Genomic DNA, 18,240 nt, shown 5'->3' on the forward strand with positions numbered 1-18,240 from the left:
AGCTGATGGCAGCCTTCTGGAATTTGCATAATTAATTGCCTCACCATAACCTATTAAGTGTTGCCCTCACAGCCTCGTGCCCTTGCAGCTGTGATTCACCCCAGACTGGGAGCATGAAGGGCAGACTGATGCATGTTCCCAGGGTCCCTGTACCTCTGGGGAAGTCTGTCCATACATCTCCCTGGATTTATCTTGGCCGTTTTTGGAAGCTGGACATGGCACGTGGGACACGGCACATCCCCCGCTTTGGGCTTGGCTGCTCCAGCTGTGGATGTTGTGTGTGTAGGAGCTGCTCGGGCACCAGCACAGGCCAGCGCCCAGCTCCTCAGCTGACGGCCTTTGATCCAGTGCCACGACTGATAACACAGCCACGATCGATAACACAGCCAGTCCCAGCTCCAGAGCAAAGTTTGTGTGTAACAACAGGGCCTGGAGGGAACTGTGGCCCTGGGGCAGGAGCAGCTCAGCCACTGGGATGCATCCAGGAATAGGGGCCTGTGCAGGATTGGGGCCAGGCTGTGCAGGAATTAGCACTGCCCTTAATTGCTGCTCAGCGAAGCAGAATGGGAGCTGCTGGGGCACCAGCAGCCCACTCTGCCCTTGGCTGTGGCTGTTTCTGGGCGGAAGCTCAAGGCCAGCTTGGGTTTCTCTTCCTGCAAAGCTTTTTGCTTTAATTATTAACCAGTGCCAGGCAGTGCCATGGCTTCTGGCTGGAGATAAGCCAGGGCTGGGGAGAGGCTTGGGGGACGTTGCTGACCTCAGGCCCGCAGCCCCTGCATGGTTCCTACAGCACCTATAAATGCAGGTGGGGTATAGGTTCTTCCAGATCTGGTTTTAGGGGGGATGAGGGTTTTGGGGAAGGGACAGACTCCTAGGAACCATCTGTCTGTATAGGACTCTCCCTGCCACTGGGGCTGTTCTTGTCCCGGGCTGGCCATGGCAGCCAGGGACCATCCAGCTAAAAATAACACCAGTAAATAAAATGCTTCCTCCTGGTCTGGCACGCAGGAGTGGAGGCACAGGGAGCTGGGACTTGCCTGGCCATGGCTGCACAGCAGGACTGGCCCCAAGCCAGAGAGCTCTGGGCTGGTGCCACCGGCTGTGGGCCCGGCTGAGCACCCTCAGCACCACACTGCCCAGCCCCTGAGGACACGGTGTCCTGTGTGGTCCCTGGTGTGAGCAGCAGGATGTCACAGGTGAGTGCTGGAGGGCTGGATCCCAGAGTGACACAGCGATATCCCATGGCAGTGGGATGCCACATCCACCTCGCGCTGAACTCCGCACTGGTTCAGTTTTTCCACCTGTGGTGTGGGACTCCCACGGGGCTGTCATGCCTGGCACGTGTCCCAGGTGACAGCTGGAATGGTGCAGGACACGGCATCCCAGTCACGGCTGTGTCAGCCCCACGTGCCCGGGCAGTGAGGTGTCAGCAGGAGCCACCGCCCACGCAGGGGCTCACAGTGGGGCATCCCCTTCATCCCCCGGCAGGGGGGTGTGGTGGGGGGCACCCCCTTGGGGGGGCCAAGCCACGTGCTGGGGCTGACAGGAGGGGTGATGCAGTGTAGGGGGGGAGTGCTACAGGCCCATCCCTGCTCCTCCAGGATGCCCAAATCCATAGAAAGCCATCCCTGTCCTCATCCCTGTCCCCAGGGCCCTGCACAGTGTTGCCTTCACCTTCCACTTCCTCTTCCTCACCTATGCCCTATCTGTCTGGGCTGCAATCAGCTGAGGCTGCCTGGCCCCTCCCTGGGCTGGGCATGGCTATAAAATCCAGTGGCCAAGCAAAGGGTGTCACAAGGATCTGGGAGCTGTTGGCAGGTGAGTGCAGGGGTGCCAGGGTTGGGCTTGGACAGTCTTGTCCGTCGGATGCTGCTGCCATCCCTGAGCTGTGGGTGGGATCCTGCCTGGTTCCCGCAGGGCTTAGAGCTGGGTCTGGATTTGGCCCCTACCCACCGGTTTTGGATGATACTTTTTGGGAAAGGCAATGCTGTGGGGCAGAGCTGGGGGAGTGCAACCTTGCCCTGGGCACAGTATGAGGTGCACTGGGGACAGAGGGGGCTAATGGGGGGCAGAGAGGCTGTTTGCATGGGATATCCCTCTCCCTTGTCTGGATGATGCCAGGCTGGTCCCTCAGGGCAGGTGGACATGGGGAGCAGAGGGGCTGATGGGAGGCACAGGGTTTGTTCCCATGGGATATCCCACTCCTCTGTCTGAGTGATGCTGGGATGGCCCCACTGGACAGGTGGACATGGGGAGTGGGACCTGCCACCAGGAAAGCAAAGCCCAGGTGCCTGTGCCTGGCAACCACCCATGTCCCAGCCACCAGGAAGTAGTGGCCCTGGTGACACAGCCTTGAGTCACGCCAGAGGCTCTGGGCGACACCCTGTCTGGGACACCTGGGCCGGGAGGGGGATGCTTGGAGAGAGGTACCCCAGTCCCTGAACTGCCCCATCCCTGTCCCCAGGCACCAGCAGCGATGGCAACGCTCTACCCCTCCCTGGAGGACATGAAGGGCCATCAGGTCCTGCAGGTCAGTGCCAGCAGCATTCCGGGGGGTGAGCAGACCCCAATGGAGGGTGCACAGGGTGGGGGGCACAGCACTGAGCAGACCTCATCTCTTGGCAGGCACAGGCAGCTGCTGGGGTGAGGACCCCCCCCACCACAGTGGTCACGGAGAAGCCAAAGCTCACCTCAGGCACCGGTAATGTGGGGCACAACCAGCTCACCCTGTCCAGGGGCTGCCTGGGGGGGTGATGCTTGCCATGTGGGGGACTCAGCTGAGATCCCCCAAAACTCAGTACGTGGGTGGGGGATGGAATTTTGGGGGTTTCTTTCTGCTGGCCCATGGTCCCAGGGGGCTCACAGGCTGGAGGGTGGCAATGTCTGTGAGTAGGGGACCCCAGGAGCTGAGATCACCCTCGGTGTGTCCCGCAGAGCCACCTGTGCTGTACCCCAACCTGTCCGAGCTGGAGAACTACATGGGGCTCGCGCTCTCCAGCGAGGAGATCCAGAAGAACCTGCACCCAGAGGACAACACTGTAGGTGTCTGAGCCAGCTGCTCTCCCTGTCCCGCATGGGGTCCCCGTGCCATGGTGGGGGTCCTTTTGGGTCCACATCCTACCCAGGGAAGGCATGCAGCATCCCCCAAGGGCTGAGGTGCACAGGGCCCCGTGTCCCCCCTATTCCCACTGACCCCTGGCTCCACCACAGGCCCTGACCCCCGTGGGCCCCACCCCGGGCCAGCTGGTTGCCCCCCTGACCGGGAACAGCGCGGGGCTGCGGCGGGCAGAGATCAAGCCGGGCGTGCGGGAGATCCACCTGTGCAAGGACGAGCGGGGCAAGACGGGGCTGCAGCTGAAGAACGTCGACCAGGTGAGGGGCTGGGCTGGCACGGGGCTGGGCACGGCACAGGACAGTGTGGCACGACGTGACGTGGTGCACTCGTGGCATAATCGTGACAGTGTATCACGGCACGGTGTCTCATGGCATGGCAATGTGTGGCATTAAATGCCACAGCGTGCCACAGCACAGCAGGGTGCAGAGGGCATGGCACGGCATTCCATGGAACCGTGCCACCGCTCCTCTGTGTCCCCAGGGCATCTTCGTGCAGCTGGTGAAGGCCAACTCGCCAGCGGCGCTGGTGGGGCTGCGCTTCGGGGACCAGGTGCTGCAGATCGACGGCAAGAACTGCGCGGGCTGGAGCAGCGACAAGGCACAGCGGGCACTGAAGAAGGCGAACCCCGAAAAAATCGTCATGGTGGTGCGGGACAGGTGAGCGGGTGGCAGTGCTGGTGGCAGTGCCGGTGGTGGCAGTGCCAGTGGCAGCACTGACCGTGCTCTCCCACAGGCCTTTCCAGCGCACTGTCACCGTGCACAAGGACAGCACCGGCCACATCGGCATCGTGGTGAAGAAGGGGAAGATCGTGTCGCTGGCCAAGGACAGCTCAGCTGCCCGCAATGGGCTCCTCACCCACCACTGCATCTGTGAGGTGAACGGCCAGAACGTCATCGGCATGAAGGTAGGGCTGTGCCCTGCTGGTGGCACAGGATGTGCCCAGGGAGTTCAGGATGTGGCCAGAGAAGCTGCAGGGGTTCTGAGCAAAGCTGGGCACCCCACAACCCCTCCCTGCTCTCCCCCACAGGATAAACAGCTCACGGAGGTGCTGGCAGGGGCTGGGAATGCGGTGACGCTGACCATCATCCCCACTGTGATCTACGAGCACATGGTCAAACGGTGAGAATGTGGGGCTGCAGGGACCCCCACACCCCACAAGGCCCCCTGGGTTCCCCTCACTGATCTCCTCACCCTCTGTCCCTCTGCCCAGGCTCTCATCAGGGCTGGTGAAGTCATCCATGGACCACTCCATCCCTGACCTGTGATGCCATCACTGCCTTCCTGGGGAGCTGACACTGGAAGCTGGGAGGAGCTGCTGAGGGGACCCTACAACATCTGAAAAGAAGCTTTTTTAATGTGAATCTCCTCATCGCTCCAGAGGCTGGTGGCTGCTGGGTGGTTCTTCCTCTCCTCAGAAGGGGTGGGGCAGGTGTCCTGTCCCAGGGTCCCCATGTCCCCCTGTCCCTGCTCAGGCCAGCCCCCCTCAGGGTGGACGCCAAGGGCTGGCTCCAGCCAAAGCAGACACAGACCCAGCGACGTTTATTACATCCACCACAGAGAGTGAGTACAGGACAGGGGAAACAAGAAAAGGGGGGTTTACAGCTTTTTCAGTTCTGTATTTAAAAAATATATTATATAGATTTGTCTTTCAAATATAATCGTTACATTTATTTCTTGGTAAAGCTTTGGATAGTCTAACAGACGTGTACACAGATCCACAAATACATTGCACGAGAGGCGAATATCCCAGCTCCGCTTACATCTGCCCCGGCTGCCTGGACACTGCTGCTCCCCAGATCTTTTCCCCGGCACCTGGTGCTGGGCTGGTGGAAGAGCTGCTGCCCCCCACTGCCCCCCAGCACAGGCAGAGCCGGCGGATGGGGGATGCAGGGAAGCGTGGGGCACGCGGGATGTGGCTCGTGCCCCTGCAGGGACCGCTGGGTGTCGGTGTGTGGAGCATCACCAGCTCCCAGGGCACCCGGCCAGTGGCACCCATGGGTGGGGGAGTGGGCTTGGGTTGGGGTGGGGGGAAACACTGTTAGTTCAAGTCACGAAGAAACCACAGACATTCGTGGGGTGGGAGCGCGGCGCGCCCGGGGGGAGCCTGAAGTCCCGCGCCCCAACAGCCCCGCTGAGCAATCCTCGCTGTCTTTGCGTCTCGACAACAAAAAAAAAAGGCATTTTTCTGGAGGCCACCAGCAAAGCGGGGATTTGGGTGGGCCAGGGGGGCAAAGGGCTTGGCTCTGCCCGCACGGCACTGCCCGCACCCCGGCAAAGGCATCCGAGCTCCAGCACATGGTGGGATAACCGGCATCACTGCTGCCGAAACTGCGAGAGGCCCCCGACCCGCTGTCTGGTGGCCAGAGTCCCAACACCCGGGCTTCAGTCTGTACCCAAAAAAAAGTGAATATAGTGCAAAGCAAAGGGAGGGAGAGCCCACGGCTTCCTCGGGGCACTCCATGTGTGAGCAGCAGCACAGTTCCATCCTGGTGTGGGGAGGCATCTCCCAGGGAAGGGGCAGCTGGATCGAACCGCTCCGGAGCTGGTTCCTGTTTCCGGGCAGGATCCCCCCATCCCGCTGCCCACAGACAGACTCTGCACCTGGAACAAGGGACCACTGCACCCCCAGCACTCCCCGCTGCCAGAAGCTGCTTGCCATCACCCACCCGTGGCAGGGCTGACCCTCGGGACAACCTGGGGACAACCAAAAAGCAAGTGTGATGGAGGGAGAGCCCACCTGGTGGGTGCAGCCCCCCGCAGCCAGAGGTACGGGCAGGGATGTCCATCAGCAGGGGGTGATGCTTAGTGCCCCTCTTCCAACAACAGTCCTTTCCTTCCTCCAGGACAGAGGAGCTGGAGGGGGTAGCACACCCCGACACACCCACAGACCCCTCCACCCCGTCCCACCCGCCAGTGCCACACCAGGGTTTTACAATCAGCAGTCGGGTCCGTGGGGGCGGGTGGGGGGCCTCGGGGGGGTCAGGGCTGGGCGCTGCCCCCGGGGCCAGGGCTGGCGACGGGGCGACAGCCCATCCTGCGGATGGAGTGGAGGGCGACGGTGCAGCAGCCCCGCAGCAGGGAGCTGATGTTGTAGATGGGCTGGCCCTGCCGCCGCTGCGAGCGGCACAGCCAGGCCACCGTGGGCACCGCCGGCACCACCACTGCCAGCAGATCCACGATGAAGTGGCGGCTCCAGTAGCTCTTGGAAGGGTTGTTCTCGCAGCCGGTCGCCTCCGTCAGCTCCTCCTCCGCCACGCAGGCGATGGCCACCGAGGGGCTGGCGCTGGGGGGCTGCCGCACCGCCGGGTTGCAGGGGGCACTTCCCTCAGCACCGGTACCCGCCGTCGTGGCATCGGGCTCGGCCACCAGCATGTCCGTGGCCCCAGCGGGGTTGGTGAGCTCAGGGACAGGCATCGTGTCTTCCATTTCGGAGACCCAGGCGGAGGTGGGGCTGCCCAAGCTGCAAGCCTGGGACTTCATCACCTTCTCCAGGATGGTGTCCAGGTCGGGCTGGCAGGGCACAAAGTCCGTCTGGATGGCCCGTTCCTGCATGCAGCTGGCCTGCACCCCTGCCTCCACGCTGCCCCGCAGTCCCAGCACCTTCTCGTAGGTGTTGTTGGGGGGCAGGCGGGTGCCAGGCTCACCCCCCACCTCCAGCGGGTCCGTGTGGCCCGGAGCCTCCTCCATCCCCACGAAGCCACTGTCGGCCCCCTCGTCCAGCGAGATGGTCTGTGAGCCCCCCACGTTGCGGTCCCCGGCCCCCTGGTCGCTCAGCTTGGTGTAGGTGGAGCTGCGGGTGAGGGATCGGGCTGGGGACCCCCCGGCTGACTCGCCGGCCCCCTCCTCCTTCAGCGCCCCGTTCTGCGCCACCTCCATGCTGTGCAGCAGCGTCTCCAGCTTCTTGTTCTGGATGTTGATGTCCACAAAATACTTCTGGAGGCCCTTGTCCTTCTCCAGCAGGTTGTTCTTCACTGTGTCGATGACCTGCTTCAGCTGCTTTATCTCCTTGCGGGCCTCCTTCAGCGCCAGCTGGGCCTCCACGCGGTGGCACTCCTCCTCGATCCAGTCCTCCTGCATCCGTGACAGCTGCGTCTTCAGGTCCTCGATCTCAGCGTCCCTGCGGAGATGGGAGGGCACCGCCACGGCGCTGAGGGGGCTGTGGGGACAGCCCTGCCCTCGTGTGCCCAGCACTGAGTTGGAACCAGATCACCCAGTAACACTCGTGACTGGATCCAGCGGCTTGAGGACCCTCGGGAGCAATGCTCAGGACCCCAGGGGGTGACACTCAGGGACCTCAAGGAGGGATGCTCAGGAAACCTCAGGAGCAACATTCAGGGAGCCCTAAGAGTGATGCTCAGGGACCCTTGGGAGTGATGCTGAGGGACTCCTAAGAGTGATGCTCAGGGACCCTCAGGAGCGATACTCTGGGACTGTCAGGATTGATGCTCAGGGACTCTTGGGATTGATGCTCAGGGATCCCCTGGGAGTGATGCTCAAGGATCCCTGGAAGTGACACTCAGCCTTCTCCTGGAGGGGCTGCAGCACCCAGGGCTCCCGAGGGCTGCGTGGGGGTGGGCAGGTACCCTGGGCAGGCGTGTGGCAGCTGGCATTCCAATGAGGACATGCCTAAGCCCGAGAGGAGCAGATGGGGATTAGCCACCCTCTGACGCTGAAATTCAGCAAAAGCACGGCAGGGACTTAACCGGGGCGAGGGGAGAGCGCAGCCACCACAGGTGGGACGTGGGGCTCTGTGGCCCCCTAATCTGCAGCTCTGGGTTGGATGGGCAGCAGTGCCAGACCCCTGCAATGCCACAGTAGAGCTGTGACCTCGGTACCTGGGCACGAGCCCGAGGACAAGATGCCGTGCTGGGAACTGAGACCCCGAGAAGGACCAGTCCCAGACAGGAGCTGCCAGGCAGGTGGTGATGGCTGGTGCCAGGACCCTTCCTGGCAGCTCCTGTGCCAGGGAGTCAGTGCCTGCTGCTCCCGTGCTCACCTGTCCTGCAGCCGCTCCTGTGTGTCCTTCAGGCGAGCCTTCAGGTGCCGGATGCAGACCTCCTTCTGCTGCAGGGGGGTCAGGTACTGCTCCGGCGTCGGCGGCTTTATCCCATGGTTGTCACTGCAGAGGTTGTACTTGGACGAGCGCCTGCAGGGACATGGATGTCACCCACTGCCAGTGCCAGGGTCAGCACAGGCTCGGCCCAGGGGTACCAACCTGCTCCCGGGTTGGAGCAGGTCCCAAAGGAGCTCTGAGAGCAGAAGGGGCAGGATGAGTGCCCGAGGGTGCTGTGCTGCTGGCAGGAGGGGCAGGATGCATGTTTCAGGTGCTATGCCACTGGCAGGAGGGGCAGGGTGGGTGTCTCAGGTGCTGTGTTGCTGGCAGGAGGGTAGGTGCAGCTCCTAGACCCACTAATGCTACTGGCGGGCACTGAGCCTTCTGTGGAGCTGGGATTTCGCTAGGGCATGAGCAGAGCTGGGAGCAGGTGGGCACCGAGGTCTCTGTGTGCCCATAGTGAGCTTTCCAGGAACGACTGATGTGGATGGAGACCCCAGGGTGGGATCAGCCCCATCAGGAATGGAGGCAGAGGATGGGGAATGGAAGGGTTTGGGAAGGAGCAGGTCTGGAGATGGTAGCTGTCCTGCCTCTGGAGAACAAGCCAGGGCATCCAGTATTTGCTCCAGGCTGGGCCAGCGGCACATCTGGACCCTCCTTGTGCCACCCCTGGCACTGGGGTGGAGGAATTGACATCTCTGGCCCAAAGCCTAGGGCAGAGAGCTGGGTCTGGTCAGGGAGGCTGGTTTTGCACATTTAGGGGTATATGGTGGGCTGGGAGGCACATGGAGAGCTGGGAGCAGAATGAGCAGCTCCTGCATGGCAGTGGGGGAACCGAATTCCCCGTGCATGGCAGCAGGGTGGTGGGAATTCCCTGTGCATGGCAGGGGGCCATCCCAAAGCCCCCATGCATGGTGGCCAGCAGCCCAGCAGCCTTCGGCCAGGGACAGAAGCATCATGTTAGAAGCATCCAGGTAGGACTGTAGCCTTGGACTGCCCCATGGCCACTGTCCCCAGTTGCAGCACTCATGGGCCCTGACCACCATGTCACCCACAGGCCCTTCAGACCCTCCCAGACTGACTCCACCTCTGGGAGCTGGAAGGTGGCTGGGGACATGCAGGAGTTGGGCCTCACTCCCTGGAGCAGTGCACCATGGGCTGCTGTGCCTGAGGGGCTGGGGCTGGTGCTCGTCCCACAGATTGGTGCCAGCTGTTTGTGCCCCAAACACACCAGCAGCTCCCTGCTAAGAAGCCGGGGTGCCACCAGCTCTTGCCAAACCTTTGCCAGGCAACACAAGGGGACGGAAGCGAAGTTCTTGCTCTCGTGCCTTTGGTCTGGAAGGATCCAGGTGCTCCTTGGAGTGCGGGAGCGGCAGGAGGGAGCGTGCAGCGTGCAAGCCACAGCCACAGCAGGACGGAGGGAAGGGGACGGGGGTCCCTGAGTGGCAGGCAGGGGGACAGGGAGGGACACAACACAACAGCAGCAGTGGAGAGGTTTGGAGGAGGATAGTGAGGGTCTTTGGAGACACGCCAGCAGCTCTGCCAGCTCCAGCTCCCCCAGCCACCACGCGCACAGCCTCACTCCACTGGGCCCTGCGCTCCTGTCCCTGCCGGGCACCGGCACCGGCAGCATGGGGGGGCTGCTCCCCCTGCCCGGGGGCACCCGGCAGCCACCCTGGGGCCACGGGTGATGGGTTACCTTGGGGTGGGGCTGCTGTCGCTGCCCTTGCAGGAGCCAGAATTGCTGCTGCTGCTCAGCGAGGAGGTGCCGTAGGTGTCCCTCCCGGGGGGCGAGGGGCGCCTGGAGGCAGGGAGAAGAGGCTGTGTCTCAGGCCGAGTGGCTGAGGGCGCTGAAGACTTAAAGAAGGAGGCAAAGCCACTCCGTCCATAAACCCCGCGACTGCCAACCACCACACCGAGAACACACAAGACAAAAGGACAAAACAAACAGCAGGGATCAAAATGGCACGGACATGGCGACGGGCACAAAGGCAGGGCTGGGGGGGACGCCCACCCGCTCCCCCCTCCCTGGTGTGGCAGCCCCTGGATGCTGGCACAGCATCCTTGCACCCTGAGGACCTTGGGAGCCCCTGGGACCCCCCGGGAGCCCCTGGAGAGTCCCCTGGGAGCGTGGTCCCGGCAGAGCTCGGGCCATGTCTGCCAGAGCATCACCTCCACATGGGCAGCTCTGCCTCTTCTCCCTGCCCATTCTGGGCCTCTACCTCCACAACAGCAGACCAGGTCATGGAGACATTGGAAAGGAACAAACGCTTTTTTCCTCCCTTTTTTGCCTCTATCACTCAGCTCGAGGAGAGACTTTCCAAGGGCTAACACACCTCCCAGTTTCACTGCCCCAACCCCAGTGCTCTCCACCACTCACTGCCTGCCTTCGCCCAGATGGACGGTGGGGTCGATCCTGGCCGTGGCACAGACGGACAGAGGGACGGGGAGTGCAGCGCTCAGGGGGCCACATGCACGGACAGGGAAGTGCTGTGCAGTGGGCAGCGCCATGCAACCCCCCGAAAGCTGGGCTGGGGGTTCGTGCTGCGAAGTGGCAGCTGGTGGTGGAGGCGTGGGGATCATCCCCTCCCGGCTGCAGGTGCTGGTGCCCGGTCCTGGAGCCAGAGGTTGCAGCATATTCACCTTCGTGATCCAGTGGACGAGCGTCTGCTCCCCGGCATGGACATGGCCGCGGTGCCACGGGTCCTGGGCACGGGGAACTGCGGGTGAAGGCAACAGAGAGAGGAGGTGAAGGCAGGAACGTGGCCCCGGGGAGGCAGACACCCTGCAAAATGAGAGGTGAGCCCTGGCACCAGGGTATCAGTGTAGGCCCGAAGGTCACCAGTCCCAAGGCAGACGTGGACAGCATCCCCTGCACATCTGGGCTGTGCTTCCTGCCTGCCTCCCATAGACTGGGAATGCTGGGATGCAGCATGCCTTGGGCCCATCGGGATGCTGTGGGCACAGGGCGAGGGTGTTCTTAATTTAGAACAGCAGAGCAGGTGCCTGCCCATGGTCTGGAGCTCCTTTCCCACTAGGCTCCAGACACGGGACAAGATTCCCGCTGCCCCCAGGTGCTCATCCATGCCAGAAGGAGAGTATGCCACAGAAACACAGGGTGCCTGCAGTGGTGGCATTACTCAGGGCAGAGATGGGACAAGGGCTCTGACACCCATCCCTGGACCTCCCCGGGCAGGCAGCTCTCCCCGCAGTGGGATGGGCGCCTGCTTTGCCATAATTAAGTCCAAATCACGCATTCAGCAGTGAAATCAGGTGAGGGAGAACAGATCCCTGCATGATGAGGCAGCAGCAGCTAATCCCTCGGGAACCACAGAGCCTGCTATCCTGTAAATAAATAGGCCAGATCCAGAGGCTTGCAGCACCTCGGGCACATGCAGGATGTCAGGGAGTGAGGGAAGCATCCGCTCAGCACCCACATCCTGCCAAACATCCCACGGCACCGCTGGGATCCCCACTGTGCTCGCAGTCTGCCAGAGAAGGACGGGATGGGGGCACTGTGTGCTCCTCCCTCCCCCCATCCCCAAGCCCATTCACAATGCCAGCATTTATCCCAGATTTTGGCAGAGCAACGCGAGCGATGGGACCAGCCAGCACATAATCGATGGGTGACAGGAAACACCCGGTGCTGCTGGCCCTGCTCCAGGGGAGTGCGAGGAGTGGGACAAGAAGGGAGGCAGGAGAGGAGGGGGGGTACAGCATATGCACCCTTTTGCATTTGCCACCCCAGGGTGTTTTTTTCCAGGCTGCCTCAAAGCCCACCCTGCCCAGCCCAGGCCTCTCCTTTGCCCAGGATTCGCTGTTCCCTGATCTCCAAACCAGGGCACTGAAGAGCCCAAAGTGCTGGGGATGTGCAGCCACAGGGTACCCCCAGCCCCAGCCAGGGTGGGGGCAGCACCCCTGGGACACTGCAAGAAGGAGCTGGGGGTCCTGCTGCTCCGACCTGGGATGGATTTGCCAGGAGATGACCTGGGCAAGGGGAGGCAGTGCTCTGTCCTGCTGGATCACTGCTCCTGAGTGGCTGCGAGCTCTGCTACTGCAGCAGCGTGAATCAGCATCCATGGAGAGCCAAGCGTGGCCAGCAGGAGCATCCTCCAGGATTCTCCGGCATCCTCCAGCAGCGCCACGCAGGGCTGCGGCACAGCCTGCACTCCTACAGCTCTTGAGCAGGGATTTAGGGAGATCTGTGGCCACGGGGGTTGACTCCTTGCCCTCTCACAGCTCCAAGCCCTGTGTCCTGGGCCCTGCAGCCAGTGATATCCGTTATCAGCCCAGTGGTATTCCAGCATCAGCCCAGTGGTATCCCAGTATCAGCCCAGCATGCCCAGCATCAACCCAGTGTGCCCAGCACCCACCCAGTGGCATCCCAGCTGTACCCAGGTCTTTCCCCACCCACGGCAGAGTCACCCTCATGCTAAGCCACTCTGCACAGGGGTCCCTCTGCCCCCTCCTAACACGCAGCACCAGTAAGTGCCAGCACCACAGATGGCATGTGTGTGTCCAGCACTTGGGGCTCCTGAGAGCACCCTGTGCTGCATCCCAGGCACCCCCTGCCAGCATTCGCAGCCAGGAATGGCTCTGTGGGGAAGCCTGGATTTGACCTTATGTCTGAGGAGCTCATTTCGTTCTCTTCCTCCTCCCACTGCTGCAGACTTGCCTGGTGCCCACGCCGAGGCTCAGTGCCTCCTACAGCACCCAGGGTGTCTGGAATTCAACCACCGGTAATGAACTGTCACTGTCTTTATTCTCAAAGAATCAACGGGCCACTTCAGTCTCCCCAGAAGCCTCACCATGCCCAAGGGCTGCCCAGGACAGGCAGGGTGGGCAGACTCAGCACCAAAGCCAAACATACACCTTCCCGTGTGGTGCGTGGCTCCCAAAGGCTGAGGAAATTATTGGTCTGCACACAGAATTACCCCCATCACATGGACCAGGATGAGCTGCTGCAGCACCAATGGAGCCTCACTAGGAAGGCAAGGAGAAACCCAAGATTAACTCTGGTCTAGTGGGTGGCATCCCCGTCCATGGAGGGGGGTAGAATCACAGAATGGTATGGGTTGGAAGGGACCTCAAAGTTCATCTCATTCCAACACCCTGCCATGGGCAGGGACACCTTCCACTAGACCAGTTGCTCCAAGCCTCATCCAACCTGGCCTTGAACAATTCCAGGGATGGGGCAGTCACAGCTTCTCTGGGTAACCTGTGCCAGGGCCTCACCACCCTCACCGGAAAGTTTCTTCTTAATATCCAATCTAATCCTGCCCTCTGTCAGTGTGAAGCCATTCCCCCTTGTCCTGTCACTCCAGACCCTTGTCCAAAGTCCCCCTCCAGCTCTCTTGGAGCCCCTTTAGGCACTGGAAGGCACTCCAAGGTCTCCCTGGAGCCTTTTCTTCTCCAGGCTGAACAACCCCAGCTCTCCCATCCTGTCTCCAGAGCAGAGGTGGTCAGGACAATTCCTGGAGCAAGATCAGGGGGCACTGGTTTGTCCCCATACTGGGGGGACCAGAACCAACACTTTCCTGGAGCCTCCAACAGCAAAAGTCCCTGTGAGTCTCCTGGCACACGTAGAACAGAAGGGGAGCACTTTTAGAAACAACAGCACAAACCAGGGCTTGTTCCATGCAGTGGAATTAGCCTGAGGAATTCCTGATAAATAAAAGCAATGAGCCTTAACAAGGAAACAACTGGAGCTACAGCACGAAAAGCAGATCCCCCACAGAGGGCTGGGATGCAGAACTGGCACAAGACCCACACACTGCCACTGTCCTGGCATGGGTGACCACAGGGCACATCTCCTGGTGGGTCCCACCAGCCACAGAGGGGACCTGGGGCTCTGCCCACCTACTGATCACACCATGACAGTGGTGCAAAGGGCAAAGGATGGCAGAGCAGTGAGAGCAGGGGTAGAGCACCCTGAGGCTCAGCCTCATGCCCCAGAGGAAGATTTTCCCAGGAAGAGCAGCTCAGCTCCTTTTTGGGATCACTGCCCCGCAGAGATGCCTCTTCACCTCCAATCCTGCCACTTCCCCACTCCATCATGGATCCACCACCTGTGCCAGTGATACACTGGGCTGGGCAGGTATTGCCCCTCCTAGGTGCTTCCCATTGGGAAACGGGGCCATGGAACCCTTGGAGAGACCCTCACTATCGGCTCAGTGAAGTGTCCAATGGTTCCTCAGCTTGTTCCTCTGAAGGTTTCATGGCCACAGGCTGACGAGCTTCCAAAGCTCAACTCCTGTGGGATTCAGAGGGATCTGGCTGCTGTGCTGGCCTGAGACACCCCAACAGCTCACCCCATCCCCACGGGGAACACGGGAGAAGGTGTGAGAGCCCAGGGCTCACCCTCAGCTCAACACTGCTGTGCCAGCAGCTGCCACATTTTCCCAGATTTCTCGCTCACTGCTTCCTTTGTTGAGGCTCCCATCACCCTGCCCGCTGCCGGATTCCCGTGTTTCCCTTGGCACATCCTGTGTGAGGAGCGTTTTGCAACGGTGGCACTGAGCCCAAGCGTCTGAGAGCAGCTTCACCCACTGCAGAGACCTGGGAGAGGAACCGTGGTGTCCCCTGGGAGATCTCCAGCCTCCCAAGATGAACAAGATTAAAAGCAGAGGGAATGCGGGGAGGGAAATCACAGCTTTGTTTTTCCACGGGGCAAAAAGGGCTCCACAGGAGCCTCCCTGCCTTCCTGACACTGCCTCTGTTTTTCTTCCCACTAAAAATAAGCACAGTATTGGAGGTGGCCAACCACCAGCAGCTGATGCAGGGCAGAGCCCTGTGTCCCCAGACAGCAGCAATGCCAGGGGTGGCTTGCAATGGAAAAGGGACTGGGACACAGCTGGGCTGTGGTGGGAAGGAGAAGGATCCAGCAGCCAGGGCCGGCAGAAGTCCTGATGGAGGAGGGGGATCAGCACTGGGGGCACCATCGGAGCAGCTGGGGGCAAACACTGGTGACCATGTCTGTGCTCCTACTCCTGCCATGGGGGATTTTTGGGATACAGGGGTTGCATTGCTCCTGCTCAGGAGATTCCAAGGATGTGGTGATACCTCCAATAGGCTGGGAACCTCTGCTCCAGTGGAGATGGCTCATCCCAAAGCAGGCAGAGCTTCGCCTGGGTTCCGGGCAGAGGGAGATCATGGAATCACAGAACCATTTAGGTTGGAAAAGACCTTCAACATCATCAAATCCAACTGCTAACCCAGCACTGCCAAGGCCACTGCTAAATCCAGCTCAGGGCAGAGCTGAGTGCTCAGGGCGCAAGCAGGGACAAACCCCACGGGGTGTTTATGCAACACCACCAGAAAAATCAATGGTGCTAAAAGTGGTTGTATCCCATTCCAAAGTGCAGGAGCATCTCCTTTTATCCTCCTGTTTGTTATAAAATGCTGAGTTGCCACACGGAGATTACAGGAAAACAAAGACCATTTGGAAAGCTCGGGTTATGCAGTTCATCACTTTTCCAGCTGACCTGGCTGTACCTCCAAATGGGGAGGTGGCAATTCCCAGCCCTCACCAGCTAAAAACAAGGTGCCTGATCAGAGGGCACAGTCTGGGCTCTCGCTGGGCCCTCTGGAGTCAAGAGGAAATGGGAAAAGAGCTCCATGACATGCTGTAGCAGCATAACAGCAGGAGCAGGACACCCAGTGTGCAGACCCCATGTCTCACCCCGGGCTGGGAAGGTCAGCAGGATGGGATGGAGGTGACATCGCACCGCACAGCCCATCCTGCACAGGTGCTCTGCCAGGAGCAGAGCTGAGGACTGGGAAGCAGAAGGAAGAGCCCACTCCTTCAGGATACAAAGGCAAAAACATGGAAGACAAATCCAGCTTCCAGTGCAACAGCTACTCCTCCCCTCTGTGCCTCGGCGCAGCGGAAGCAGGTCTCCCCTAACCACCATCCACCTTGAGAGAGGGCTGGGAATGACGGCGGTGCCGGGGGATTAGCCCTGGGTCTCCGCACCGCTGGAATGGCCTACTTTAACCACACACCAGATCTCCTGCCTCAGCCCTCTGCAGCGCTGCCGAGGTGGGAGCAGGGGCACTGCCCCTCTGACCCCCACCCTGGGACCCCACAGCCCTGGACACCGGGATCTGCACCTTCTGGCACAAGGTCACAGCACGGCGTGTCCATTGCCCAGGGAGGGTGGGAACACCAGGATTTTATAAGCAGAACAGGCGCCCAGCAGCGGGTTCTGTGCGACAACCACAGCGCTGACCTTGCGGGGAGGAGAGAACAGAGCACCCGGCTCAGCCCACTCGGGTGTTTCCGTGTCCCTTTGGAGATGGAGCATGAAGCCATTAAGTAATAAAATGTCAACTGCACAGCAGCTCCAGCTCCTGCAATGCCCCACGGAGCCGGAGACACACTGGGATGCTGCACGAGCAGATATGGGGCTGGGGTTTGCAGGGACAGTCTGGTGCATAAGATGAGAGTCTGATCCCTATGACGTGGGACTGGTGTATGCAGGAGGGTCTGGTGCAGGAAAGGGGGGTTTGGAGTGTGCAGGGAGGGTCTGGTGCATGTGATGTGGGTCTGATCCATGTGACATGGGACTGGTGTAAGCAGGGAGAGTCTGGTGCATGAGATGTGGGCCTGGGGTCTGCAGGGAGGGTCTGATGCTTCCAGGGAGGGTCTAATGCATGTGATGGGGTCTGATGCATGTGACAAGGGTCTGATATGGGTCTGGTGCATGTGATGTGGGATTGGGGCATGCAGGGGAGGATCTGGTGCATGTGATGTGGGTCTGTGGTGTGTAGGGAGGGTCAGGTGCAGGAGATGTGGGTCAGGTGCATGAGATGTGTGGCTGATGCTGCTGTGTGGGTCCTAGTGCATGTAATGTGGGTCCGGGGTTGTGAAGCAGGACTGGTGGGTGTGGTGGGGGGTCCAAGTGGCTGCAGTGTGGGTCAGGGTATGCCATGGGGATCTGGTGCATGCCGTGGACTCCGGCGCACGCAATACGGTCCTGCCGTGTGTGCCGCGGGGGTCTGGCACACGCAATGCGGGTGCGCTGCGGGCCTAATCCGTGACCCGCCCCGAGAACCCTGTGCCCCGGGAAGCCCCCCATTCTGACCCCCCCGCGATGCGGAGCGGCGCTGGCAGACCCGTGCTGCGCCCCCCGCCTCCCCTCTCCGAATCTGCAGCCAGAAAGGGATGAGTCACGGCGGTCCCGCACCGCGCCCCCCGCCCCGCACCGCGCCCCGCACCGCTCACCTGCGCGGGGCCCCGCCGATGTCGGGGGCGGCAGCGCCGGCGGAGGGGGCTCAGCGACCTGCCGGGGAAGGGAGAGAGCGGGCGGTGAGCGGCGGCGGCGCGGTGCCCGGTGCGGTGCCCGGCGCGGTGCCCGGCGCGGTGCCCGGTGCGGTGCCCGGTGCGGTGCCCCGCGCCACCCCCCGCTGCCCGCGCCCTCCCCAGCCTCCATCACCTGCGCCGGCCTTCATGGGTGCGGCGGGGCGGCCGGGAGCGCTGGAGGGATGAGGGATGGAGGGAGGGAGGGATGAAATGGGGAGGGAGGGAGGGATGAAATGGGGAGGGAGGGAGGGATGAAGAAGGGAGGGAGGGATGAGCCGAGCAGCTGCGTAATTTGCTCCCTCCTCTGCGATCTTAAAGCGACGGCGCCGCGGGTGCCTCCCCTCCCGCCGGGTTTCCCCCCGTTTCTATGGCAACTCTCCTCTGCCGGGGCGTAACCCCCTCAAAAAAGAAAACAGCCGGTTTTGGGGTCCTTCCCCGTCGGCGGAGCCCCGCGGACCGGGTGAGCCCTGCGCCCTGTAGCGCTGAGCTCCTCGCCCCGCGTAACCCCGGAGGAGGAGGAGGAGGAGGAGGAAGGGGAGGGGGGGAGACGGGGCAGCCCCGCTCTGCGGCCACCCGGCCCCTGGAGTCCCATCGGCGTCGTAATTTTCATTTTAGCAGGTGCAGCTCTGAGGAGATCCCTGCCCCAAATTAGTGACGCATTTTCATAAAGTAAAATCAATAAATAACTGGAATTCTCTGCCCTATTTCCATCCGCTCTGGGTGAGCGCGAATTGCCGGGGCTGGGGTGGAGAAGCAGCATCAGCCACA

At 61.5% G+C, this 18,240-nt stretch overlaps 2 protein-coding genes across 10 annotated transcripts; one reads left to right on the forward strand and one right to left on the reverse strand.

Moving 5' to 3' along the window:
- Nucleotides 1–399: 399 nt before the first annotated feature.
- Nucleotides 400–4,688, forward strand: SDCBP2 (syndecan binding protein 2). 3 transcript variants are annotated; one of them, XM_051802974.1, is made up of 10 exons: nucleotides 400–1,196; nucleotides 1,651–1,818; nucleotides 2,465–2,530; nucleotides 2,626–2,701; nucleotides 2,935–3,038; nucleotides 3,211–3,372; nucleotides 3,596–3,771; nucleotides 3,848–4,019; nucleotides 4,143–4,234; nucleotides 4,326–4,688. In XM_051802974.1, the coding sequence occupies exons 3-10, from the start codon at nucleotides 2,477–2,479 to the stop codon at nucleotides 4,378–4,380; spliced, it is 891 nt and encodes a 296-aa protein (XP_051658934.1). In that variant the 5' UTR covers nucleotides 400–1,196; nucleotides 1,651–1,818; nucleotides 2,465–2,476; the 3' UTR covers nucleotides 4,381–4,688. The 3 variants fall into 3 exon arrangements, with proteins under 3 accessions (XP_051658934.1, XP_051658933.1, XP_051658931.1); XM_051802973.1 differs by lacking the exon at nucleotides 400–1,196 and having other exon boundaries at nucleotides 1,528–1,818; XM_051802971.1 differs by lacking the exons at nucleotides 400–1,196; nucleotides 1,651–1,818 and having other exon boundaries at nucleotides 2,139–2,530.
- A 67-nt stretch (nucleotides 4,689–4,755) lies between these two features.
- Nucleotides 4,756–17,955, reverse strand: SNPH (syntaphilin). Of its 7 annotated transcripts, none has more exons than XM_051802904.1 (6): nucleotides 17,606–17,955; nucleotides 17,395–17,452; nucleotides 10,812–10,888; nucleotides 9,868–10,068; nucleotides 8,112–8,261; nucleotides 4,756–7,232 (listed from the first exon to the last, which is right to left on the reverse strand). In XM_051802904.1, exons 3-6 carry the CDS (start codon nucleotides 10,853–10,855, stop codon nucleotides 6,095–6,097), a joined length of 1,533 nt encoding a protein of 510 aa, XP_051658864.1. In that variant the 5' UTR covers nucleotides 10,856–10,888; nucleotides 17,395–17,452; nucleotides 17,606–17,955; the 3' UTR covers nucleotides 4,756–6,094. The 7 variants fall into 7 exon arrangements, with proteins under 7 accessions (XP_051658864.1, XP_051658862.1, XP_051658860.1 ...); XM_051802902.1 differs by having other exon boundaries at nucleotides 9,868–9,969; nucleotides 10,549–10,888; XM_051802900.1 differs by having other exon boundaries at nucleotides 10,549–10,888.
- Nucleotides 17,956–18,240: the final 285 nt, after the last annotated feature.

The sequence above is a fragment of the Manacus candei genome, unplaced genomic scaffold (genome assembly GCF_025592945.1).
Source record: "Manacus candei isolate 608988 ecotype Guabito, Panama unplaced genomic scaffold, ASM2559294v1 h1tg000057l, whole genome shotgun sequence".
Lineage (NCBI taxonomy): Eukaryota > Metazoa > Chordata > Aves > Passeriformes > Pipridae > Manacus > Manacus candei.